Raw genomic sequence first — 27,642 nt, 5'->3', positions numbered from 1 at the left:
TAGCTTTATCCTCATTTGTATCACTTGCCACAGCTCTTTCCTTGTGACTTCCAGCTTCCTCCATCGTCTGCTCGTTAGCATTCACTTTACTCTTTTTCTGACCATATTTCTCCACCCATTTACGTGCTACCTCAAACTGTTCCTCGGCACGAACGAGCCTGACAATTGGCTTCATTTTGAGCTTCGAATCATTTCGCTTCATCTCATCCATACGCTGGCGCTCCAGCTGTAGCAGGGCAGGATTTGGTTTGTGCGTCGTCTTCTTGCGCGGTTGCTTCTTCTGTAGAGTGCCACCAGGTGAGGTGGCTTGATTGGTCTTGACCTCGCCGGCGCCCTCGGTAATGTCCACTTCCAGCAGACTGGCCAGAATCGATGAGCTAATGGCCTCCACATCAATATCCTCATTTGGATCAATGTTTGCAGTAACTGGGTCCATTTTACTCATCTCCGCTTCAGGTGCTGTTGATTTAACGGATGTGATCTTCAGGCCCTTGGGCAGGTTGACCTTCGGCACGGAAGGCGATTCCTCCTCGTTATCCGAATCAATGGTAATCGTGTCCGTCTTTGGCTCCACAATCTCGATTTCATTGTCCTCATCGTCGCTGGCTTGTTTCTCTGCAAAGAGTTCGGGAATTGATTAATAATCTTATATTTCATATATAATATAAATATTTGTTGATAGGATTAAATATATAGTATGAGATTTAAAAAAGACTTTTAATAAGTATATAATAGTTATATATAATCTTAGAATGTTCGGAAGTTTTGCATAAATTAACTTAGTCTAGTTAGTTAGTCTAAAAAATTCGTAGCTTAGGTATTAAGAAACCGCATTTCCTCGAGCGGAAAGTTTGTGCGCAGCTTTTGCAGCGTCTTCTCGTTGGGTCTAGGCTGCCGCTCCAGCTCTCGGCAATAGCACTCGTAGGCGAACTTTGCCATTTGCCAGCGCAGTTTGCAGGCGCGTGCATCACGCTTAAAGCGTGGCAAACGCCGCGCCAACTCCGCCCAGAGGCGCTCGCGTGCACCCACATCGTTATAATCGACATGTCGTGGATTCCATAATGTGGGGTAGGCACGCATAGCCAGCACCAGCTGCTGCACAAACTGTTTATCGTCCGGCATGTCCTTTAGCTTGCCAGCAGTATCAGCGGAGCTGCCGCCCTTCGTTGCACAATCCTGCAGCGGCTCGAATTCATCTCTCAAATCCTGTTCATCGATTTTATACAAGAAATATAAATTGGCTAAATATTTGGAGTATTTCAGTTCCAGCCTGGCAAAGGTGCGTTTGTCCTTGATGGTTTTTAGGCGGAAGGACTTGTACATTTCATACATCTGTTGCCAACGCTCCACAATGTATTCACAGCGGTAGTCTGCAAAGAGAAGCAGTTAGACATTTTCTACAGCAACTACCACACCTGGAGCACTTACTTGGCGCAGATTTCCAGAAGTTGAGCCATAGAGATTTGCGTGTTTGTTCGTCTATGCTATTGAACTCTGGATCTGCGGACTTGCGCCACAGCACGGGATGACTCTTGGCGAAGTTGATGATGCGCAAATCAATGGGTCGCACCTCCAGCGGACGCACATTCAAACGTGCCGTGGGCTTCGCACATTCTTTCTGCTCCTTATTGATGGTATTCTCGATGGCATCCAGTTGCTTACGCTCATAGCCATCGCCATCGCCTTCGCCACAATCGACCGGCTTCCACTCGCTGGGCGGCACATCTCTGTTGGCCAAATAGTTGGTGGCCTTATCGAAATAGCCCTTGAAGCGTTTTCCCTGCTTGAGCAATCGTTCGATGCGCACATAACGTTTGCGCACGTTCTTCCAGCGCAGCTTTATGTCATCGCCCCGTGGAAAGTGGCTGGCTATGACGCGCCACTGCTTGCGTGTCACCACCATCTTGCCATAGTCCGGATGGCGGGTGCACCAAATGGATGGATATTCTCTGAGCAGTCTCGTTAGCTTGCGATCATACGCATGCTCCTGCTCATTGCGATTCATGCTCTCCTCGGTGCCGAGGGCATCGTACTCATCATTCAAGTCATCAACATCATCCCCGTCATCCGCATCATCGTCCTGATAGTCATCGTCATAGTCATAGCTATCATCGTTCTCATTCTCCGCCGTCTCACCAGTTGGCTCCCGTTTCGCATCCTCATCCTCATCCTTCGGATCACCCTCGGCGCGCACGCCCAGCGGCAATAGCGGCGGCAGTGGATCCACATTCTCGCCGTCCTTCAGATTTGCATGCAGACTCTTGCGATACTCGTAGACCTGATTGTGAAAGCTATCGCTGCCCGTGTTGAATAGATCCACATCATCCAGTTGGCCATAGCAAACGTATTCCACAGCTGAAATGAAGCCAAAGAGGTGAGAGAGAACATGGTTAAAGCTAAAGCGAAAAACTGCTGCTGAATTCGATTCCATTGCCTTTTTGTTGGATATTTTACAAACACATGGACCAAGAGCTTAAAATCAATTTGAATTTCAATTCGAAATGGAGCCAAGGAAATGGAACTCGCAGAGTTTTTCATACAACACAACAAAATATACTTACATGGTGGCTGAACCAAAGTATAACTCAGACATAAGATACGAATATATATATAGCATGATATAGATCATATTATCTATATATACTGTCGAGCAACACCCGTCCATGTGTTCAAATATTCACAAAAGACAATGTACTCTTATTTATAAAAAGCAGAAAGAAGAAGAAACTCTAACTTCGCATAGGCAAATCGCAGCATGCAGCCTGCGAAGCAGCAGCTGGAACTATAGATAAACTATAGACTAAACTAAATCTTAGACGATAAGGTATATGCCAAATACCGGAGAAGCTTAACAACTATTCTATTCTAGTTTTATAGAGTCTAAATTACACATCTTTCTAGAACTTAGGCTAACAAAATGTTGAATAACAATTTATATATATAACCTTAACTATTATGCATATTATATTATATATATTTTAGGATCTTACCAGCTGCCAGTTGTCCATTCTCCAGGCTGTTGGCATCATTCTTGAAGCCCATTTCTCGCATATCGAGCAAGCATTTGTCCTGCAGCTGTTTAAATCGTCCTATTGCATAGGTCATCAGATAGGATAGATGTATATACAGTTCCTTGACATCCGTATAGCTGCGCGCTTCGTTGTACGCATTGGACATGGTCAATGTTTGCACCTTGCCCGTGAGATGTGTACAGATTTCCATAGCATTGAATATTTGGTTTTGCAGCTGAGTGCGCGCTGCGCCCAGTGGCGATGTGGAGAAGACGTGGCGTACCAATGTTGGTGCTTTAGGCACCGATGCGGGCGTCATCATGATGGTAGTGCCACCGCCCGGTCCACCATTGCTGCTGTTCCCACTGCCGGCAGTTGCTTGGGGTTGGGGGCGACGTTCATTGCATGCACTTGGCTGCCGTTGTTGACGCGCACCACTTGTGGTGCACGCTGCTGTTGATTGGTCTGTGGATTGTAGATGCCCATGTTCGAGCCAAAGTTAGGATGCAGCATTCGTGGGGGTTGGACCGTTGGCGGCTGTTGCCTGATGATGACCTGTGGAGTCAATGGAATGGGCGCACGTGTTACCGTTGTCGTGGTTGGTGGTGATTGGCCTGCTGGAAATTGCCGCTTGACCTGAAAGAATTTATGGAATTAATATGAAATTGGATTAAAGGACTTACAGTGCTTCGACTAACCTGTATAAGCCGCCCGTTAGGTAGGCGATATGAGTCCTGTTGTGCGGCACTATTGAGATCGACCCGAAAACCATTAATGGTATGAAAAACAGGTCCCGCCGAGCGTATGGCATTTGGCACCACTGTGCGTCGCACTACAGAGGCTTGACTGGGCGTGGATTGGCGATAACGTATCCCCGAACTGCTCAGCACGAGCGGAGGTGGTAGACTGCTGCGAGGTCCCGCGGTCGAGCTTCCATTCGTACTCGGCCGCGGTCCGGTGTAATTCTGTTGCACGGTGACGATGCGTGGCGTCGTCGTGATGGCGGAAGCAGGTGTTATATTCGAACGAGGAGCCGGTTTTTGGGCCACTGAAATTTGGCAATCTGGTTCCAGCATGCTGAGCAAATCGGGCGTACAGACGATATCGTCATTGGAGGACTTTGGACGCTTAGCAGGCGGGCCCTGTGGCTTGGCAGACTTCTTGGCCGAATTCGCAGAGCTACTATGACTACGTTTGGAAGTATTTGACTCCAAGCTCTCCATGGAATCCGACAAGCTATTCACCTTCGCCTTAGCTAGGCGACAACAAGTGCTGTAGTCCTTGTGAGTTTGCCTGCGCATTTCCGATTCGGATAGCTGCAGGGACTGAAGGCCACTGAAATAGAGAGAGGTAGGAATCATTAGCTATATCAACAGAGACATCTCAGAGCTCAGGCACTTACTTCTTTTGCGTCTGTATGTAGTTGACCAGTGCCCAGTGTTGAGCGCGTAGCGGCCAGAGTATTTTGGAAGTGCACTTGAAGCAATTCCAGTTCTCGTTCTGTTCAATGTCCACAATGACGCCTCGGGACAGGTTCTTGATGATGCACGATTTGCAGAACACAAACGGGCAGGTGGAGCAGCAATATACCTCGCCGCCCTGGCCGCACCAACGGCAATATAGCTCCGAGCCATCTTCGCCCTTTGAAAACTCTCCGCTATTGTAGAAATCATGACATTTGATGCAGTGCGTCACACGCAGTATGGGATGCATTTTAATGTTATTTTCTGTGCTGACTGCTGTGCCAAGGTGCATTCGGCAAACGGTGCAATGAACTTTACGTTGATTGACCAGGTCCACTGTGGGATACATTTTCAAATAGAAGCGCCGTTCCTCCTCCGAAATGCTGGGATCCATTTCATAATTGGAGCCTAGACAACAAAGAATACTTTAGACAAAGGTACAAAGGACCGCGAGCAAGGGCGGAATGGTGATGTGGGGGAGAATGGCGGAGGAAAGGGAATTGACACTTACCCGTGAAATCAAAATCAAAGGCTTTGAGTGATGGAGAAGGCGTCGCTGGCGACGCGACCGTCAGCGTAGTATCCATGCCGGGTGTGCTGCTCATGATGGTTGCCTCGCCGGCTGCTAAATTGAATCACTACCCACACGTGGATTTGCAACCAAGAAATATCTTATACCTGCACTCTCTCACACTAACACACCCACACGCACATACACACACACACACACTCTCTGCTAAAGTTATTGCTGGAGCAATAACAATCCGGCGCGTATTTCTTTTGCAATATATTTAACACTAACATTAACGCATGCCCACATATGCGCGCCCTCACACACACACACTCACAGACACAACGGCGGCAAACGCGTTATAATGATCTCAGTATTGCTAAATTTGATTCAATTTTATATATTTTATATATTCCATTCGCTTGGCTGTCAATGTAGAAATGATTTTTCACACGACTGTCGTCGTAGTATATCGTTTTCAATATGGCAGCCACTTCGGGTGTTCGGGTACTGCCGACTTCAATCACGACGAAGTATACATAACAAGTTTTACCTAGACTCTGGAGCCGATATTTTTTGATATAACATATTCATCCTATATTTACTATAGCCGACAAGTTTCCTAGAACCGTTTTAAGAATAATATATATTTTTCCCACTTAATCCAAGCTCAAAATCTCCAATTAATTACAATCTCAATCAGCGATCACATATAGTAAAAGTCTAATTTTTCAGTCTAATAGTTCCACATATCAAAAGTAGGTCAAAGCGGAATTTTAATAGCCTAAATATTATAATTTTTATTAATTATTCTATCTGTTTATTGCGATTTTATAGAATTTGATTAAATTTGATATACTTGACAATCCTTTTTGCAGCTAGTGGTCTCTTTCGCACTCATGCAATGTACGTTAAGACACGAACATAAATGAAAAGTAGAACAACAATAAAAAATATTACTTTATGAATAATTCAAATGATGTATGAGGTAGACGAAGACAAATAATAATAAGTAATCAACAACGAATATTAATTTGAAAATATTTTTAAAATTGATATTAAATCAATCGCCTAAAAAAAGCGTTGTTCAACACTAACAAGCAAATGCAATGCTGAGTGTTTTATTTCGATATTTGGTTATCTTTGTGCGCAGCTGAGACGAAGCCGCTCGTATATTCTTGCAGATAACAGTGTAAATATAACTTGATTTATGAAGATAAAAGCGTTGTCAGTTACTGAAGCCGGTAGTTGCATTAAATATTAAAATTGAACTATTAGGAAAGGCATCTTCATTGTGATGTTCAACAATGCAAATTATGCTGACATACATAAATACATATTCTTGCAATTCATTGTTGACAGTTTCCACTGAATGCGCTTTCAAGAAGTATTTTTATTAAAGTTTAATAGTTTATAGTATAATTATACATATATATCAGTTGATTTACGTTATGTTCAAAAGGACACTATTATTCTAGTATTATATTATTTACTTGTTTTTAGCATAATACGTCGCAGCTTTTTTGTTTTGATATGTCAACAAGTCGAAATATTGCCATAATTTGATCGATTATTTTTGGTAATCGATAGCATATATTAGTAGCAATGCGATAAATGCAATTGTAATAAAATATTTTGAATTGCGGTGTATTTTCTGTCTAAATTTACTTATTTATTTGACCGATTTAAAAAAGATTAGATTAGATTAGTGTGTTACTGTGAAATATGTTTCAAATTGGTATTTCGACGTCAATCCTTTAACAATATCTACAGTCACTCACAACCACTGAGAAATAATGGAGCCCGCAACAGCCAAGCCGGGATCTGAGAAATTGAATTCGGACTTCTTTTACGGCTGGGATCTATTATTCAAAACTGTAGAGGGGATAATTGATAAGAAGTCTGATATTCTAATAGTGCTTGCTCATTTCCTGCTCACTAAGCATTACAAATTCCGTTGCGTTGGTATTGGAGACGACGTGAGTATCTCGTCAATTCGTGTGAATTCAATTGAATAAGAATATATGAATGTAAATATTATATTTCCAGAAAACTCTACCCGAAGACGAGGTCGGCAGTGAATTACTGCCTGATCATTGGAATGGCGATAATACAAAATACTCGCTACGATATGTGCATAATAAAGTGCTTTATCTACTGCTCGGACATATTACAGAAGATGCGCTGATTATCAATTTATTGGATATTAATACTAAGAATGTGTCAAATATTTGCGTGACGCCGGAAACATTGGTTGTGGCGGTCAAGGGTGGCATAACAACAACCATGCCAACGGCAACAGATATTGTTGATCGCTTTCGCAAGGAGCTCTGTGATCCGGTGCGATCAAAGAATATATATGTTTTGCTGATTATATACTAATAATCGTATCCCTTAGGTATTTACTGGAAACTCACGCGAGGCAACCACACAAACACAGGTCAACAACGAAAGAACTCCAGCATCCACATCAGATCCTTTGCGCATCGGCGAGCCTAGACGCCCGGGGTAAGTCATTGAATCCATATTTTCTGCTAGCTTACATCTAATTAATGAAATTTTAGATCATTTATGCCGCATGGCTTTGAGCCCCGGCCATTCGGTTTCCCGGATGTTGGTCGTGGAGATTTGGATCCATTAGGTCGGGGACCTGGTAATTTATTATCATTTCCAGGTCATTCGGGCCTGGCACGATTTGATCCGTTCAATCCGTTGAATCCACGTAACCCTAGTGGAATGGCTCCGAATCCAGATCATCTGCCTCCGCCACATTGGAATCCCGATTACTACATGTGAAATATCTATATATATATGAATTTATATATAACCAACCCATTGAAATGTTCGATCTATCAAATCAATAGTTAAAATGAATAAGAAATTTGATCGGCGGAAAAAGAACAGAAGAAAAAATCTATTTTATTATTACTAAAATATATAATATTCTTTATTATTCTTGCTTTTTTTTATGTTCATATACAATGTATAAAATCAGCCTAAACATTTGTTCAAAAAATGTATATGATTTCAAACGTGATATATTATTATTTTCGCATATATGTCTATATATCTGTATTATGTGACATAATTAAACATAAACTAGCTTTGTGAATTTTGGCTGCAAACAAAGTGGGGAAAGACGCTTTAAATTCACAAACAGAAAATAATTAAAAACTATACAAATTAAATGGCGCATATAGTCAAATTTAAAGATATATAGGTATATATTAAGATTTTGATATATATTGTTATCTATTAATATATATTTTTATATATAGACTGCGTTTTCGTAATCTCAATATGCGAACAAAATCTATAGAAATGCGCAGCTATTTAATATATCATATTTCATATTGTTTATATATATGTGTATGCATATATATTTTTGTTTCATAATATATATTATATTTTTTTACATTATATTTTGTGTGTGTGGTATACATTTAAATCTAGCCTAACATTATTTATTTTCTTTTCTTTATTTATTATATTTTTTAACATAATATTTAGCTAAATTAATTAATTACTGAAGATTTTCATTGACTTAAATTTAAAATTTTGTTTTTTTGCTGGCAAAATAATTGTTTTTGTTTTTCAGTTAAAATATTTCATTCATCTTTTGTGCGTGAATTGTGTGAAGCAGTTGGTACATGTATTTATTATATATATGTATATGTGTAGGTATAGATAGGTGTATATGCATATATTTATAGGGTTCATCCGCTCCGCTCTCAGTCCCATTCCCCAATGAACATGCGTGGTGTGGGCACATAGCCGCGTGTGGGCAACGGTAAATGGCGTCCATAGATGTGATTGTAAGGTGATTCGACAAGTTCGGAATCTACAAGAAGCAATAAAGTGACATTAGCAAAATTCTATCTCTTTATATATATATAGTGCATATATAGGAGAAGCATATGTATGTGTGTATGGATAATTGTGTGTGATATGATTGTAATATGTACAAGGTAAACTGTTTGCCGTCCAGGGTCCAAGTCTTAAAGTAAAGTTAGTACTTTTTTTCTTTTTCAGAAAAAACAAACAAATTCAGTACAGGTGTTTAGCTATAGCCGGGTAAGGTATAAAGGCATTGATATATATATACAGCGCGTATCTAGATTTAAAGAAACCCAAACTAAATGCTGCAAAATAACCTCTCTCTCTCTTGCTCGCTCGCTCGCTCTCTTTCTCAGCGTGTCTCAATAGTCAAGTATTTGAATTTTCTTGAGACTGAGGCTGCGCGGCTTGCGCGGCTTTAGGTAGCCATAAATGGACTCCATGTCGCTGATGTCAAGGCGGCTGGCAGTGCGACCCATTCTTTGTGCATTGTTTGTAATTGTTGCAGCAGTTGTTGTTGTTGCTGCTGCTGCTGCTGGTGTTGTTGCTGTTGCTGTTGCTGCTGCAGTTGTTGTTGCTGTTGCTGCTGCTGCAGTTGCAGTTGTTGCTGTTGCTAAAGTCTTTGCTGTTATACTTTTGTTTTTACTATTGAAATTATTGTTGTTGTCATCTTTGTTGCTGCTGCTGTTGTTGTTCGTTAGCTGTCGCTTGCTGTTGATGTTGTTGTTGTTATTATTATTGCTATTCGTATTGTCATATAGTTTTTTGTCAGCTTTTTGTTGCTGCTGCTGCTGCTGGCGCTGTTTGCCCCGCCAACTGGGCGCTGGCAACAGGGGCTTATTGTAATATTGCGTTCGCTTATAGCTCAGCTCGGTTGGCACACGCTCATAGAGATTCGACATGGCTGGCGGCTTGGCCACTATGCGGTGACGTCCGCCGTACATGTACAGTGAGCCCTCCTCGTTGGGCTGCTCAAAGAAACTTTCGGTCGATTGGGATTTCTGTCGTGCCGCCAGCAGCGCCGGCGCCGCCAACTGTCGCAGCTGCGCACGATCCACATATGGATCCATCTCCTCGGTACTGTGATGATGATGCTGCTGCTGCGGCTGATGCTGGTGCTGCTGTTGCTGGCGTCGCCGTTGCAGCGGCATCGGTTCGTCAATGTCAAAGTCCAGGTCGAAGTCATCGTAGCTGTCATCGTTGGTCATTGAGCTCGGCTCGTCGTTCTGCTCCTGCACCTGTTCCAGCACTGAGATGTCGCTCTCGCTGCACCACTTGGCCACGCCCACTCGCTTATCGAGCAGCCCGCCACTGAGCCGCTGATGCCGCCGCAGCTGCTGCTGGCTGAGACTGCGCTGCGGCCGCGGCGCCGGCACCTGACCGCACAGTGGTGCCAGAGCATAGCAGCTAACACAATTGCAGCTCGTCTCCACTGGCAGCTGGGTGCGTCGCATGGAGGGACGACGTGCGCCCTGCCGCACTGCCACAGCCTCCAGATCATCGTAGTACTGACTAGGATAGTAGCTGGCCTTGCGCTGTGGCTGCAACTGTTGCTGCTGCTGCTGCTGCTGCGGCTGTGGCTGGTGGTGCGAGCGATGGCAGTGGCGATGCTGATGACGATGATGCTGAGGATGCGAATGCGAGTGTGAATGCAGATGCGAGTGTGGATATGGCTGCTGTTGCTGCTGACTGCTACGTGTTGGTGCTTTATGGTGCTGTTGCTGTTGCTGGAGGTGCTGTTGGTGCTGGTGCTGGTGCTGGTGGTGCTGTTGGTGTTTAACAGTCGGCGCCAGGGCGCTGATTTGTGTCTTGTTTGTTGCAGTTGCAGTTGTTGTGGCAGTTGTTGCCGTTAGGTCCGTTGGCAGTGATTGTGGTTGTGCATGCGTATTGTGTGGCTGCTGTGGATAGCCGCCCAGTTTATTATAAATACCTATGCCACTCTCATAGCTGCGCGTCTGCCAAATCTGATGCGGATGGTGATGGCTAGCCGGCTGCTGGTGGTGCACGGCATGCGCTGCCGCCGCTGCAGCCGCTGCCATCAACTGTTGCTGCTGTTGCTGCTGCTGCAAGTGTAGCGCGTGCGGATGCATGCCAGCCAAATGATTGCTGTGTATCATCGATGTCTTCTTCTGGCTGAGCGTGCTCATGCCGTTGCCGTTGCCGTTGACATTGCTGTTGCTGCTGTTGTTGTTGCTGCTGCTGTTGTTGATGATGTTGTTGCCATTGCCGTCACGCTGATCCTTCGAGCCGGACTTGGAAGACTTCACAAAGTTGGGCACGCGTGCACGCAAGCCACAGTAATAGGGATCATCTAAGTGAAGCAGAGCATGATGATGTTAACTGCTATACACATAGATAGACATAAGAATGTGCTGGAGCAACGACTTACCATATTTCTTGTTGTCCTTGCCCTTGTCAGATTTGCCGCGAGACAATTTGATGCGGGACTCCAAGTCAATGTCATCGTAGTCCGGCTGTGGAGAGGATTTCAAAAGAGTCAGAAGTTATATATATTTAAAAAATTTTGATAAATGTGCCTCTAATTATTGACAACGGATTTGGATAACATTTGAATAGAATTGAATATATAATGCTTAGCTAACTGAATGTACTAAATATCTAAAATTGAATAAGATTAAAAGACTTAAGCAACGAACCTGAATAGATTTTGAATCCTTCATATACTTAGGCAAATAATTAGCAGAGAATATGAATGGGTATTAAGACTTAAGGAATAAGTTCTAAGGATATAATTAAAGACGTTTGAAACTAACTCGTATAAATAGATATTTATCATATATAGAGATATGAATAAAAATGGCATTAGATACGAACAATCAAATCTTTGTATTCACTTACTGAAGAAGTGTTAATAAAATGATATAGGTATATAAATATGTATATTTTGGCATCATTCAAAGCTCATTGCTTCAAATAATAATAATAATTATAGTTGTTATAAAAGAACAGTTGTTGGATTTTTACGAACTTGTTAAGAGCTTTTAGATGAGGCATAACAAATATTTATATTATATCAGAGATTCATTGGCTATTATATATATTTTACTATATATACATATCGAAATATCAGCATATCTTAATTGTAGTTATTACCAAATAACAATTGTTATTTATGCATTCTGTTAAATTGTTTAAATTTTGGAACAAGCACACTGAAAGAAACAACAACAACAATACAAATGACTTAGGCAACGAACGCGCTGGGCTTTTGCGCAAGGTGCGCCAGCCAAAGGCACTGCAGATAGTTACATATAATCCCCCAAGTCTCTCTCTCTCCCTCTCTCTCCCCGTCTCTCACTCTTTCTGTACTGTTAGCCATAACTGTGTGTGCAGACATTTATAGCCAACGGTCGTTGGGCCCATTGGCAACATTCCGTGCATATTAATTACACGCGATTCGTTTGCAGTTATGTTTCAGTTGTTGCTTGATGAAATTCGAATATTATTGAATGCAAGCCAAATGCTTGGTGAAGCTCAACGAGCTCCAAAACTGGCCTGGTATTTCTATATTTTTCTTTTGTTTTCAGATATTTGTTGTTGTTTTTCTTTTTGAGGGCTTCAAGAAAAACCCAGAGACCCGAGCCGTAAACCATTTTGCAAGTGCGCACGTAGCCAAGCATAGCCAGGCCAACAACATTCGCCGTTGTTGTTGTTGTTGTTGTTGTTGCTGAACTAGTTGCCACACGCCTTGCTCACACATTATATAGCTATATAAACATATATACATATATATATTTATGCCTATATATTAACTTATTGTTTCTTACGCGCTTGCAACAATTGTTCCAACACCTTGCCTACAAAACACTTGAGCAACAGTTTTCGGCTGTTGTTTTTGTTGTTGTTGCTGGTGTTGTTGTTGCTGCTAATTGTTGTCTCTCACCTTTGGAATTAGATCGTGCGCATAGACATTATCTCGGGGCGGCAATTTGGGCGGCTTCTCGCTGCGCTTGTGCGCCAATTGCTGCGTCTGCAGCAACAGTTGCTCACGTGTGGCAGCCACATGTCCATTGCTGCTGCCATTATTCAAATGCTTGCCCAGTTGCTGCTGTTGCAGCTGCTGCTGCTGCAGCTGTTGCTGGTGGGCGCTGCCAAAGCCAGAGCTGCCCGAGCTGCCGTTGCTGCCGTTGCCGGCCACGCTGTAGGGATCCTCGTCGGGTATGGGTATGCGCGGCCGATTCTTTATATCCACAATGGGACGTTGCACTGCGAATGGAGTAGAAGTGGAACATGAAGAAGATGCTGTACTCGCTGTTGCATATGTCAGCGCTGCCATTCACAATTGTTGCTGCCAATAAATCAATAGCTGGCAGGCAAATGGACTCACAATACGCACAACACACACGCACTCTCACTCACACACACATATGAGACAATAGAAGCTGCTGCAGCCAACTCTTAACTATCTGCTAATGCGCAGCCTTGAAGTGCTTGTGCTATATATAGAGCTAGAGATGATGGCGGAAAACTGAACTAAAAAGCAGTGAAGTACTTGGAATGGAATTATATAAATATAGAGATGACTGTACTAGAGAAGATTAAGTTTGTAAGACTTTTCTGAGATCTGTAAAATATTTCAAAAATATATGGAACATATATGTAACGAGATATTAGAAGGACAGATCTTCTATTTGTTTAGAAGTTAGAGTTCCATAAATATATATAATATAAGGTATTTGGCTAATAGATGGCAACATATCATATCATATCATATATATAATCTGTACATACTTATATGATATATAAAAGTCAATAACCATTAGCTTTAGTTCTTTGCTAACCCTGAGCTGAACAACAGTTCGTTCACTGAGCCACATGCATACATATATTTATATCAAATATACACACACATACACACATATATGTACTGGTGCACACTTGCAAGTCAACTCACCTGGCGGCAATTTGCTCTTTAGCATATCCATGGCTACCACATTCACAATGAGCACCCAAATGGGGCACTCCAAAATGTCATTCTCCGATTTGACAAAGGCCAATGCCGATAGGCATTGCGTTTCCAAGCGTCGACGATCTGGATAGGCACGGCGCAATTCACGATTCACGTTCGACTGGAACTTCTTCATATCGAACAGCTGTCAGGCGACAAAAAAACAGCAGCAACAGCAACAAGAAAATAGAAACAGAAATTAGTTAACAATACAACAATTTGCATATGCTACTCCACTCCTCTCGCTCTCTCTCTCTCTCTCGCTCTCTGTCTATTTATATATATATATATTCGATTTGCTATATAGACTTGCCTTGACTATTTTTTCGCTTTCGAGCGCCTGATTTGGCAGCTTTAAGATTTCGGCACCAATGGATGTCTCCTCGTTGGGAGTGCTGGCGGTGCTCTTAACAAATACGTTGCTCTTCGCATAGCGACGCACGAGTATATTGCCAGCATCATCCATTTTGATCTTGACGCCCTACAGGTGTTGAAAATAAATACAAAAAATAAATAAATTTAGCTGTACTTTAAATTGTTTTGCATATTGTTAATGGCAGTTTCTTGTAATCGTTATCAGAGTCTGGAAACTGTGTCGCTCACTTTAATGAGCCATAAACAACCAGAGAGATACAAACAAATGCTTACCTGGCCGATGACGCGCTTCATCTCCTCCGTCTTCTGGTCCCGCATCGGATTGTCAAAGCCGCACAGTCCAATGCTGAAATACAGTTAAATATATTTATATATACATAAGTATGGAAGTGTGAGTATAGATATGTATATAGTGTCAATTAATTATTTGATCAATTGCAAATCAATCAAACGCAAAATAAATTAAAGCTCAAGTTGTGGCTCTATAAAGTTTTTGGGCGCCCGTTCACTTTTTCTTTTTTTTTTTTTCTTTTTTGGCCAGCATGAGTCACTCTTGGCCTGCTGCAGCATTTTGTTGCATTAAACGTTTGACAAAACAGGGGCAACAAGCGGCAGCACCACCAGCACCAGCAACAACAACAACAACCACAGCACCACCCCAGTTAACAACAGCCAAATAACTGTGCATTCGCCTGCCACAAATTCGCATTGACAGTGATTTATGTGCTTGTTGCAATATGTAAGTGTATATGCATGTGTATGTGTGTGTGTGTGGCAGCTGCATATGAATTTATAACAAAAACATATCATATTTTTCTTCTAGCTTTTAATTGCCGGCTGACTCATATTGACTTCTATTTTTTTGGGGCTAGTTTGTTGCTTAAGTCTTTTGTTATGGCCTTGCAGTCAGTTTCTACTGTAACTGCAGTAAAAATATATGTTTTGTTTATCATCTTTATAATAAAAATTTTAATCAAGTTTGTTGCCTAAGTCTTTTGTTTTGTCTTAGCTAGCATTGATACAGTCTGGGTCATATACACTATTTTTTAGACAGCTTAAGTAAGAACAACATTCCATATACTTAAATCTTGTTAAATCGCTAGCCAAGTTTGTTGCCTAAGTCTTTTGTTTTAGTCAAGCTTACTAAAAAATACTGCCAAACCATATTCCATTTCATATGCAGGAAGAGTTAGACTGTAACTAAAATTAAAATGTATTATTTAAAAAATATCAATTTTATACAATTTGGCCCAAGTTCGTTGCCTATGTCTTTTGTTTTGCGCTTGCTCAGTTGTATATGAATTTATATAGAATAAATATTTCATATAATTTTATACATTTTCAGCTCATCTAAATGCACATGTACTGTAAGTTTGTTGCCCGAGTCTTTTGTTTTGGCCTTGCTGGAAAATAAACTACTGTCTAGCTAGTATTTTCTGTGACTGTGCTGCAGGAAGAGCTCTTGGCTGTTGCTTAAGGTCGTCTCAAATGTCGGCCAAAAATGCTAACTAGATGCTGCAGAGGAAGCCGCGCCGTACAATGAAAACGAAGCTAATTGTAATTGTTATCGTTTGCGGCTGGCTGCAACTGTTGCTGCTGCTGCCGTTGCTGCTTCTGCTGCTGCTGCTGTTCATTGTTGTTGTTATCTGCACTGCTCCTGTCGCTGCTCACTTGCTGTCACTATTATGTTTTATGTTAATTTGTATAATGAAGCGCTGCCTAGAAGAAGAACAGGCAGCAGCAACTATTGCTGCCAGCAGCAGCAGCAGCAATTGCTGTTGGCATTTGGCCATGTGCCTTAGTTCTGCGCATAGCATCTGCCAACGGTGCGGCGGCTGTTTGGCGTTGATTTATTGGCTAAACGCTTGTAAAAACCGTTGAAATGTGTGTCAAAGTTTTCCATGAAATGAAATCGACATGGACTGTTGCTGCCGCTGCCGCTGTTAGCTGTTAGCTGCTGTTGCTGCTAGCTGATGTGTGCCTTTCAAGGTTGCCCCTAAACGAAGCGGATTTTGCAGTTCTTTTGTGTGCTTGAGCTTCTTTTATACGTTTTAATACTTAAATGCTTTGTTTAATTTTAGACTTATTAAAAGTGTCAGCCAGAGCAAAAGATGAACCGGTATACGTACGGTACATAACTGGTACACATAAGTGAAACAGAACCGAAGCCCAGCCCCGAGCCAGGCAAACCCACTGCCAATCATTCAGCAGCAACATGCATTCATTTGCCAATTCATGGTTGCATTCACTTCGATGTGGCCACAGTCAGTTATATATAAATATATATATATATATATATATAGATTGCATATACTATATACTATGTAGGCATGCATACATATCGGTTGCAAGGTCGTCCGGTATAAAAAACAAAACTGGACCTGACACGCCTAAATGAGCTAAAAATGCGAAAGGCACAAAGGCAACAACTGTTTGTCTTGCATTTTTGCGGCTGCCAACGAAAGCGAGAGTCCAAGTTATAGCGGGTTTTGTTTTTTTTTTTTTTTTTTTCGTTTTTGTTTCTTTGTAGCGAAGCACCTCACAATTTTGGAGTTCAAGTTAAACGTGTGCAGTGGGTCAAACCTTGCATGCGGGGAGCTCCAGCTGCGGCCGCTCTTTCCAGTTGCCGTTGCAGTGGCTTCTTCAAGGAAGCGACAGCCAGCTATGCCGGTTAACGGCAACTGGTTCCAAAACTGACCTACGGCTAGTTGGGCATGCAAACAGGCACCAAAAATATAATAAAACAGAGAAGAGACTCTTAAAATGCGAGACAATCGCAACCGGTCGAGCTAAAAATACGACCAGCCTTACTGTAGCAGAGCAGCGAGCGCCTAGTGCAGTTTCTTTTTAGTGCAATATTTAAATGCATATAAACAAAAGACTTAGGCAACGAACGCGCGGTAGCTAAATACATTGTAATTGCCATGAAGTGGTATAGTTAGTCAAGTAGCTGAGTTGAGATACTCTGTAACGACGTTGGCGTGGCCGTAACCATATATATATATATATATATATATTGTATATTCTTGATCAAAATGACTGGCTATTTGCTATTTTCGGTCTGTAGGCTTAGTCTATCTATAATGCTAAGATCTGCTCTACGTATGTCTCTCTGTTGACCTCTTCGACTTGCTCTATTGTTATTATTTTGCTCGATTTGCTTAGACAGGAAGGATGTACGCTTCTTCATCTGTCCATCTATCGCTCTGTTTGTTCTTATGACCATGTATCTGCTAATCTGTCCGCCTATCTATCTCTATCTGTCTATCTGCCCGTCTAGCTGTCTGTTCTCTTTTTTGACTAACCGTAAGCTTATACATTTGTCCATCTCTGCACGGCTGCATGAGCATGTTGCTTCCGTATACATGATCTATATGTAATAATAATAATAATAATATTTCCCTAAACATTAAATATATATCCGATATATGACTCTATAAAAAATATATATATTCCTTGTTCTAAATTTTCTAAATATTTAAATTCATTTTCATAAAATCAATCATTACAAAATAAATTACATATATGTGTGCATGTATATGTATGTACATATGTATGTAGAAATTAAACATGCCTGAAACCCTTGTCGTACAGTTAAAGTATTTTCAAGTCAAGCCATTCCGTTCTACAACTCGCTAATTTTTGTATATATATAAATGTCAGTAAACAAAAGACTTAGGCAACGAACGCGAGCTACAATTTGAACCAATTAATTGAATTATTTGCTGACAACAGTGCGACGCACCTTAAAAGCTTTGAAGGCCACAACTAACCAGGTTCTTAACTCAATGTAAGAGAGACGGAATTATAGAAAACAAAAACAAGATAAATAATATGGCACGTGTGTTCGAATCGAAACTAGGGCTCAGTTCTATCCGGTTGCTATTGTTAGGCAAAACTGTCTTTTTTACTGGCTGCAAGTTAAGTTGTGGCCTTGGCCAGGCGCCAGTCGCGCCTTTTTTTCTGCCTTACTTTTAATTCGCACGAAACGAAATGAAATCAGAAACTCTGTTGCAATCAAATGCTCCGCTTATAACGCGAGCTGCGCCAGTTTGTATTATGATTTCGTTAGGCGATTCCGATTTCGATTTCGATTTTGATTTTGACTTTATTTTTTTTTTAGCCAGCAAACATGCAAATTTTTTGATTGGCAACGCCCACGCAACGCCATGCCAATTTCGAATTGGCAATTGGCCAACAACGGCAACAGCAACAGTTGCTGCTAAACTGTCATAAGCAGCAAAATTTATATTGGCGCCATTTCAATTGTTGCACAAAAAGATAATGGGGCAGACATGTAAGTGGTCTGGCCCTGAGTGTGCTTAAGGGTTTGCCCATTAATTAAATGCGCTTGTTGCCCGGCTGGATGCTGGATAGTGGCTGCTCGCTGCTCGCTGCTTGCTGCTTGCCTCTTGCATTGCAAATGTGTGGTCCTTCAGCATCTGCTGCGCATCGCCCACACAGCGTCTAATTAATTAATTTACATGTTGCCAGCAGCAGCAGCAGCAGCAGCAGCAGCGGCAGCAGCCGAAGAGATGCCAGCCAGGTGTGAAAATTGCCAATCGCATCGCATGCAACAGAGTCTATGGTTGGCTGTACATAGTGAACGACGTTAAGATACCCTAGCTTATAGTTGGACAGTTTTACAAAACAAATAAATGATAAGTGTTTAAATAATTTAAAATTTAGCTGTTAGTGGGCTTGAAACCAATTTTTAAATTGAAATTTGAAGCAAAATGTTTGTATGTATTAAATAAAATAAAAATAAAATTATAAAATATTTTTGTATTATTTTAAAATAAAGAACAATCTTTTTTAACCGCTCTAAAAATAATTTGTGTATTTTTTATGAAATAAAAGTAAATCATTTCACTTTCGTGAGTGAGTATAAAATCTATATTTTGATTACTTGAAATTTCTGAATAATATTTTTAGTTAAAGCGTTAAAAAAAAAAACATTATTTTTATTATTGAATTGAATATTTCTTGAAGTAAAAAATATATATTTTATTTTATTATAAATTTATGTAAAAAATATATTTTTTTTATTATAAATTTATGTAAAAATATAAACAAATTTACATAAAAAATATTTTAAAAATTTTAAATAATGTTTTTTTTCAATATTTATAATTTTAAAAAACTTATTTTTAAACATTAAGATGTTTTCATATCGATTTTTTTTGTAAATAAATACATATTATGTTGCATTAAATCAAAATAAATATTTCTTGCCGTATTTCTCTATATAATGGTGTCCTATATAGGGTGACAAGGATTTTTATTTGTTTTCATTCTATATTCGCTTCACTTTTTTCACTTTCAAACTTCTTTATTTCCGGAATGCTATAATAACTATTCGAGTATTTCTTGTATTATTATAGATAGACAATAAAAGCTTAAAATACTTCAAGTCCAGTTGCTATGTCATAGCTACAGATACTGATTAATTAAAAATTCAAGTTGTGTCAAAATTGATTTTAAGCTAGGTAAAACTAAAATTTAATCAACTCTAAACTGCCTCACCTTGAGCTTCATATGCTGAAAAACCAGCTGCTGCAGCAGAGCTAAAGCAAACATTCTCTTTGACAAGAAAGTGTTTAAAAAGATGATTCCCCTAGATTTTATATTGAATATAACTAACATAAGTAATTTTACAAATATTTGTTTTTCCATAATATATAACGATATTTCCTCTGTCTAACATAATTTATGCCAAGTCGAGTCATATTTTTGACTTCCCCACTCTACGCCTTATATGTCCATATGCTTCAACTCCAGCTTCTGTGTGTTGTGGCCACGCTAATTACTATCTATCAGCGCAATCAAAGCGGCGCGTAAACACGTTCAATACGCATTAACATACATAGTTCAGGAAGCAATGTTGTCCGAAGTGAAAGTCGATAAGGGAAACAGGTTTCGTATGGCTAAAATTTGGTATGCTAAACGTTTAGCGTCTGACGAAAATTCTCAATAAAAACGAATTTTAATTTGTTTCTTAGCAATTTCAAATAAATTCTAAAGACGCAGTCAAGGCACACGAATGGCCTGGCAGACCCCATCCAAGGTACGGTAACTTGCTTTCCATTTGCATTTGCGCACCGATTTCCAGGGAAAAACGTTGCGTGCGCTGGGCGTGTATGATAAACAGATCTAAATGCCATTCAAATTCCCCATTCGCTGACTATTTTTAAATTGACAAACAGCAAAAAAAGAAGAAAAACTAACAAGGGCTGACAGCAACTGCAATTGTTGCTAATTAATGTACAAGGTTCGGTCTGTCGTCCGTCCGTCCCTTCGCCTGTCTGTCCGCAAGCACAAAGGGCCCAGCAGACCCCACATAGCACATATCATCTAACTCTATCTTTGATGTTGGCGGCATGCTGCCAATTGATTAAGCTGACACTTTCGACTCGAAATCAGTTTTCCATTATTTCTATTTTTTTTCTCGCCGTGTTGCGGGGCATACTTAACCTGCAATTGACATGAACAAGTAGCCAACAGCCAAATGACAACGGCAATAACAACAATGCAACAGGCAAACATTCAAATAGTAGCTAGAAAGAGGAGCCGCATGCAGAGCCCCATCGCCAGCCCCAACCGCAGCCGCAGTTCACAATCTCAGCGCCAGGCTCTGTTGCAGCCTCTGCCGAATGACAAACGGCAATTTGCATCTGCAGAGATCATTGATGACCTCGTCACGAGCGCAGCGAATTGCTTTCTTCTTTATTAGTTTCCATTTCATTTTACTGCTGATGCCCTGTAAATTGGTAATGTGTTGGCAATTGTCGTGAATGCATGTGCAATGTAGTTACAGGGTATCTAGTAGTTGTTAATTTTGACTTTTACTCTGCTTATTAACTGCAGCTAGTTAGTTTCCTTATTGCAGCTGACTCAGAACTTAGTTACAGGGTATCTGTTAGTCGATTTGTATATTGATTTGATATTACCTCTTTGCTGTTTACAGAGTATTTCTCTGCCGAGCCTTTCGCATTGACGTACTTTTAATACACAGCTAGATGTTGTTGCGAGGTATGTGCTAGTCAGGCAGCTCTGCTTAGCCTTACCTTACTGCTTTTTATAGAGTATCTCAGTGTTGCATAGATTGATCAATCCTTAGCTAGTAGTTTGCCTTATAGAGAGTATTCGTTTAGTTAAGGAGTATCTCCAAGTCGGGCACTCTTAACTTTGCCCAGGTTTAATGTATCACCAGCTCTATTAATTTCTATCTCTATAGGGTATATCAGTGCCATTGTTTTCCTACTTTAGCCCATTTTTCTTAAGTGCTACTAATTACGTAGCATCTGCTAGTCGGGCTTAGTTTCGTTTCTTGGTCAGCCGTTTATTTATTTTATTTATTATTTATTTCATTATATTTGCGCCAGGCTGATTATTGTAGATGTTGCTGTTGCTGTTGTTTGTTGTTGTTGCTGGTTGCTGCTGTTATTTGTTGTTATTATTATTAAGTATTATGGTTGCTGTTGACATTTTACGGGCGGCATCTTCATTTCATTGTTGTCGTGTTGGGTACAAAGGAAGCCGACCTGTACCTAATACCAGCATTGCCCTTTTTTGGGGGCTGTTGTTGTTGTTGTTGCTGCTGCTGCTGCAATTGTTGCAGTTGACGTTTTAGTTGCTGCTGATGCTGTTGTTGCTGCTGACGTTTCAGTTGCTGTTATTGCTGTAGCTGTTGTTGTTGTTGTTGTTAATGTTTCAGTTGCTGTTGTTGCGTTGCTTTTGTTGTAGCAGTTTTTGTTAGTGTTGTTGCTTCTGCTGCCGGCTTTTGTTGCTGTTACTTTTGTTGCTGCTGCTTCTTTTGTTGTTGTTGCAATTTTCGGGGTTGCTGCCGCTGGTCCTGTTGCTGCAATTGTTGCTGTTGTTCCAGTTGTTGTTACTGTTAACGTCTCAGTTGCTGCTCCTGCTGCTGTGATTGTCGCTTCATGCTGTTGCCGATGTTGTTGTTGCTGCTGCTTGCCAAATTGCTGCTGCTGCTGCTGCTGCTGTTGTAGTTGTTATTGCTTTGGCTGCTCTTTTGTTGTTGCTGTTGTTGTTGCTGCTTTTGCGCAGTCTCTTGCTGCTATTGTTGTTGCTTTTGTTGCAGTTATTGCTGCTGTTGCTGCTGCTGTTGCTGTTGCTGTTGCTGTTGCTCCTACCCAGATTACATTTTAAGCAACGAACTTGAATTGCTTTTAAGCCCGATCGTTTTTAATCAGCGCATTTATGGGCTAATACATTATGCATGACTCCGGCTCATATCGAGATATATATATATATATATATATATATGTATGTATATACATATTTTATTCAAGTGTATATGCCGATATACAGATACTTGTAAGCTGCTCAACTCCATTATGCAGACTTCTTGACATTTGAGCGAAGTGCTTGAGCAGCGTGTGGGCAAAAGAAATAAGCAAAAATTGCCAAAGCAATTGAGCCAAAAAGCGTTTGGCATTTGCAATTTCTGGCACGCAACGACGAAATCATTTTGAGACGGAATATGTTAATTAGCTTCAACTGCAACCACAGCCACAGCAGCAACCACAGCAGCAGCAACAACTGCAACCAAAACCGAAAACCAAAAACTAGAATTCTTCATAGCTCAAATTGCGGCAGCAAACGGAAATCGCTCATTTTATACAAAAATACGCGCAATTATTAAAACATTTTCACCTGTTGTTGTTGCTGTTGCTGTTGCTATTGTTGTTGTTGTTGACGCTCATTTTATTTTCGGGCATTTTCACATGCTACAAATTGCTGCCAGCAAGTGAGGTCACAGATAAAAAATGTCGTAATTTGCATAGCTGAAGGTTTTTCTTAAATGCGCTGCCTGCTTCATATATAGACAAATCTTCAGATACTATATATGTATGTATATATATATATATACGCTATATCTTTGTCTTCTATATGTTTTGTTTTGTTTTCTAGCTCTTTTGCCGCCTCGACAAGTTCAGCTGGGCAATTAAATTGTAATACTCTATGCCATTCAATTTAATGGGCGTTGCTGCTGCTGCTGCTGCTGCTGCTGCTGCGGCGTCGCGTCGCGTCGGCGGCTCGCTAAAGTTTCATTCATTGCCCATTTGGGAGCAGGTGTAATTTCATCATTTATTATCAAGAAAAACACCAACAGCAACAACAACAACAACAACAACAGCAACAAATTGCTCAAGAGTAAAAAGTGCGCTTCTCCTGCTGGGAGTGGGTCAAGGGCGAATCGGCTGCAAAATGATTTTTTTTTTTCTTTTTGCGCAAAAAAGTTCAAAGGCAGCAATTGCTGACTTACAGATAAATATATATAGCTGTATATATGCGTGTATATTTATTAGTATTGCCTTGTTTTTTATTGGTCTGCTTGTAATTAAGGTGCTGCCCTGCCTCACATCAAAAACAGGACAGACAAAAGCCAAAACAACAATCGGGCAAAAAGTGAAGCAAGGCAGCAGTTCAAGAAAGTAAAAGTGCTCTGCCAGACTAGCAGATACCCTAAACCTAAGCTCGTTGAATTCGTGTGCCAAATATATTTTATTTGACTGTGGAAAAAGTTATTGTTTATTTGAAAGCCAATTTGATTTATGCCTGTTATAAAAACACCAATTGGAACCATTCTGATTACTATATTATATATTTAGTTGTCTATGGAAGCACTCGATCCATTCATTTGCAAGTCCTGTATTAGCTGGTCGATATATAGTATATACAGTCGAGTCTCGATAATTTGTACCGCGCTAAATCGAAAATCTATCTTCTTGTAAGAAATTCGTTCTCAATAATTCTCGATAATTTAAATTTCTATGCAAAACGAAAAAAAAATCAGATTCAGTTGCCATTTCGACTTATCGGGATTCTACTGTATATGATATATCTTCATACCATCAGTAGCAAATCAATTCGACTATAGCTCACATACAAATAGAAGCTATACCTAACTCTTATACAACTTATATGCTACTACTATCTATACATACATGACATACTGACTCGTAGGATCATATTCTGAGAGACTACTGGGTTAGATCGACTTTTCAGTTGATCCTGATCAACTTATACTTATGTATATTAAGCACAATAAAACTAAACTAAATACAAGTACTATATACACTATCAACAAAAACTGTTTATAGAGAGTTGAATATAAAGATACGAGTGTTTACTGTCCCATCTTAAAAGATCATTATCTACTGTTGCATAGTTAGAATATAGACAACAAAAGTTTGTATACTCGAATAGTATTAAGACCTATGCAACTTATGGCCAGCGGAACGAGTTCAATAAAACTTGAGCACTTACTAACTAGTCTAGAGTCTGTTTAGGCCAAACGTCTATGCATATACATACCGCATGCCATCGAAGCCATCGTCGGAGCCATTGATTGTGAGCACTGGAGCACGTGCATAGGCTTTGGCCACACGGCGATTGCGCTCAAAGACAATTACTTTGGCCCAGATCTCATCATCGATTTGCGTCCATTTGTCCAGCACTTCCTGTATGTGTTCCTGAGAGAGACAAAGACAAAGAGAGAGTGAGTGAGTGTAAGTGTGAGAGAGAGCTTTGCTAAATGGCAGCTTGAGCAATGAAAAACAAAAGACTTAGGCGAGCAACTTACTGCAGACGACAACAACAACAACAACAGGCTAAGCAAAATCGGCTGCAAACGGCTGTTGCAAATGCAACTAATGCCAGCAATTTTCACTTTCCATCAAATGTGTAACAGTATATGTGCATCTGTGTGTGTGTGCAAAGCTTTTTTTTTTTTGCTAGACAAAGTGAACGGCCTTGTTGGGCGCTTGCGTTTGTGCTTTTATTTTTCACTCACTTTACTTTTACTATTGCTTTTATTGTTGTTGGTGTTGTTGTCTTTGCAGGCATTACGAGCAACTGCTGTTGTTGCTGTTGCTGTTGTTGTTCTTGTTGCTGTTTGTTGAATAAAAGTTAAAATCAAATCGGAGCAAATGCTGGCACGCCAGCGAGTCGTGTTGCAGCAAGACATATAAAATTATAGACAACGTTGTTTACTATTTTATATAGCTACATTTGTATGTATATGTATGTGTGTGTCTGTGTGTGCTTTTGAGATATTTAAAGTGCTGCAAGGCTTTCGATTGCACTAAGAAAATGAAAATGCAGCTCGCTCGCTTTTCAGCTTGCGTCATGCCTAAGTGCACAAGCGCATATTTTACATTTTGATATAGTTTTATCTATGTATATGTATATGTATATGTATACATATATATGTAGTATATTATATCTTAAGCATAGGTAGAGTCTGCCTTTTAAATACCATTCAACGTAATCACATTATTTGAGCAAAATATTTATGAAATTTTTCATAGCATTTGGCAACAGCAGGCAACGTCTAGGAAATTATAATTAATTAATTAATTAATTAATTATGAATAGCATTAGTTTAGGTCTTATATATTTTGCATTTATGTTCCAGTTCTTAAACTAATTTTGTCTCTCATATTTTTGGATTAATAAACGAGCATAAAAAATCAAATTAAAAAAATTAGCATATTAAATTGACATGGTAATAAATTATTAAAAATTATGGAATTAGTCTAGGCCAAAAAATATGTTTATCTACGAGCATAAAAAGTGTTTTTAGAATTGCTATAATAAAATACGTAAAAAAAAACCTTGAATATCTATGATTAAAACTAAGAAATAAGGACCATAAAAAATATATTGTAATAAAAAAGTAATCAAATATATAAAAACAAACCCAGGAAAAATAACTAAATAAAAAAAAAAATAATAAAAAAAAAATAATAAAAAAAAATAAAAAAACATAAAAAAAAATTAAAATAAACAATAAAGTATAAAAACTCTAACTCAATAAAAATAATATAACCCAATAAAAAAACTATACACAAAAAATATATTTAACTATAAAAATTAACTACATATAAAAAAAAAAAAAAAAAAAATACAACAATGAAAATAGGATTAGTAAATAATAATTATAACTAAATTTTCTAGATTTTAAATACACTAAACTATGAATTGTATTAAATTAAAATACTGTAAGTAAAATTATGTTAAAGTCATGTAAACCAAAATGCCATTTGTAATGATCAATGAACTATCTTAAAGCACATATGAACTTTAGCGCATGCAAATGAATTCAATATCATTTTGAGCTGGTTCATTTATGCTCACTTCAGTTCAATTTCTGTTGCATTTTTTCACTTTCGGAACTACCTCTACCAGACCGTCTCTTGAAGCTTTCAGTCCTCATGCAAAACTGAGCTTTAATGAACTGCGTAAGTGAACTACTTATGTAAGCATATGAGCCACATCACATACAAATCAAATCAACTGGTTCATGACCAGTATTACCCCCCTCCCACCATCCCAAAAAAAAACGAACTCTTTTCTGGCAAAGTTCAGACTAAAACACAAATAAAATATGAATAAGGCAAACAAGCTAACGTCTATTTTTTTAGATTTTTTCTTTTTTTAGTTCTACATAGAGTTTTTAAAGGGGAGTACGTTAGCTGAAACTCGTCTAGGCAGAGCTCCAGAGCTGGCTGATCCGATGCTGCCTGGCGAGCACATTAAAAATGCAAATAAATCATGTAGTAAAACTTGTTAACCTTTTCGGCTTTGTATAGTTGCGCGCATGTGTGTGTGTGTGTGTGTGTGTGTTTGTGGCGCACTTTAGCTTTAATTTGTTGCTGCTGCTGTTTCGAGTCGACAAGCACTTTTGATTTCACTTCAAAAGCTCGCTTAGATTCTTCGGCTACGGGCAGATTCACTTTTGTTGTACAGGTTTTTGCCTCCGTCTGCTTCTTCTTCTTCTTCATCATCTTCGGCCTCTTTTGGCCAAAAAAGAATCTTGTAGGCCAACGCAAAACAAGTTACAAAGTCGTCTTTGTTGTTTTTATTATAAATATTTTCTAGGCCGTTTACTTCCCAAAAAAAAAAAAAAAAAACAGCAAAATTTTATTGCGACGACCTCAAAATGTCAAAAGTTTCGGTTTGGCAAGCGTTAAGAGGCGCAGCGCCTCTCTATGCACTTCTCAAAGTTCTTGTTAGCTGATATTGGCTAAAAATTAGCACAGCCCCGATATATATTATGCATATATATGTTTTTAGTTATATACATGTTTTTTTTTTTGAGTTGCCCAAAATGCCAATCGATTCTTGAAAAAGCAACTGAACTGGTTTTCGTAAGCGCACATTTGTTATGCAAATTATTAACGTACCTATGTATAGCATGGAAATTTGTTTAAGCAACAACAATTACAACAACAATAGCAGCAACAACAGCATCAAATATCTATATACAAATCTCTGACGCAAATCGTCTGAGCAAGTGTATATAAAAGGCAACAGCAACAGACACACACATTAAATTTCTTACAATATTTAAATAATTTTATAAGAACATATCTAAATAAATAAGCATGTTAATTATGAATTTAAGACACTTATGACAAAGCTGTTTTAAATTATTGGTAAAACAAT

At 39.5% G+C, this 27,642-nt stretch overlaps 3 protein-coding genes across 6 annotated transcripts in view; 1 reads left to right on the top strand and 2 right to left on the bottom strand.

Moving 5' to 3' along the window:
- Window positions 1–715: 715 nt before the first annotated feature.
- Window positions 716–5,520, bottom strand: LOC6578576. Its single transcript, XM_002004449.4, is given in 7 exon segments — window positions 716–1,370; window positions 1,429–2,355; window positions 2,991–3,384; window positions 3,387–3,647; window positions 3,710–4,346; window positions 4,414–4,882; window positions 4,986–5,520. Coding segments are annotated over 7 exon segments (3,339 nt in total). The 5' UTR covers window positions 5,080–5,520; the 3' UTR covers window positions 716–813.
- Window positions 5,521–6,073: 553 nt separating this feature from the next.
- On the top strand, window positions 6,074–7,938 carry LOC6578575 (proteasome inhibitor PI31 subunit). 2 transcript variants are annotated; one of them, XM_015163237.3, is made up of 5 exons: window positions 6,074–6,177; window positions 6,759–6,964; window positions 7,035–7,325; window positions 7,384–7,493; window positions 7,550–7,938. In XM_015163237.3, exons 2-5 carry the CDS (start codon window positions 6,782–6,784, stop codon window positions 7,779–7,781), a joined length of 816 nt encoding a protein of 271 aa, XP_015018723.1. In that variant the 5' UTR covers window positions 6,074–6,177; window positions 6,759–6,781; the 3' UTR covers window positions 7,782–7,938. The 2 variants fall into 2 exon arrangements, with proteins under 2 accessions (XP_015018723.1, XP_002004484.1); XM_002004448.4 differs by having other exon boundaries at window positions 6,145–6,229.
- Window positions 7,939–8,524: 586 nt separating this feature from the next.
- LOC6578574 overlaps window positions 8,525–27,642 on the bottom strand; it is a 39,598-nt gene continuing 20,480 nt past the window's right edge. For all 3 annotated transcript variants that reach the window (XM_032729992.2, XM_032729993.2, XM_032729991.2), the window contains exons 4-11: window positions 24,508–24,665; window positions 14,440–14,512; window positions 14,105–14,272; window positions 13,738–13,936; window positions 12,727–13,049; window positions 11,212–11,296; window positions 10,753–11,133; window positions 8,525–8,826 (exon numbers count right to left, since the gene is read on the bottom strand). In XM_032729992.2, the coding sequence (XP_032585883.1) occupies window positions 8,717–8,826; window positions 10,753–11,133; window positions 11,212–11,296; window positions 12,727–13,049; window positions 13,738–13,936; window positions 14,105–14,272; window positions 14,440–14,512; window positions 24,508–24,665 (1,497 nt within the window). In that variant the 3' untranslated portion in view covers window positions 8,525–8,716. The remainder of the gene's footprint in view (window positions 8,827–10,752; window positions 11,134–11,211; window positions 11,297–12,726; window positions 13,050–13,737; window positions 13,937–14,104; window positions 14,273–14,439; window positions 14,513–24,507; window positions 24,666–27,642) is intronic.

This window comes from Drosophila mojavensis, unplaced genomic scaffold (assembly GCF_018153725.1).
Source record: "Drosophila mojavensis isolate 15081-1352.22 unplaced genomic scaffold, ASM1815372v1 contig_80, whole genome shotgun sequence".
Lineage (NCBI taxonomy): Eukaryota > Metazoa > Arthropoda > Insecta > Diptera > Drosophilidae > Drosophila > Drosophila mojavensis.
This window is presented reverse-complemented; position numbering and strand designations above follow the sequence as displayed.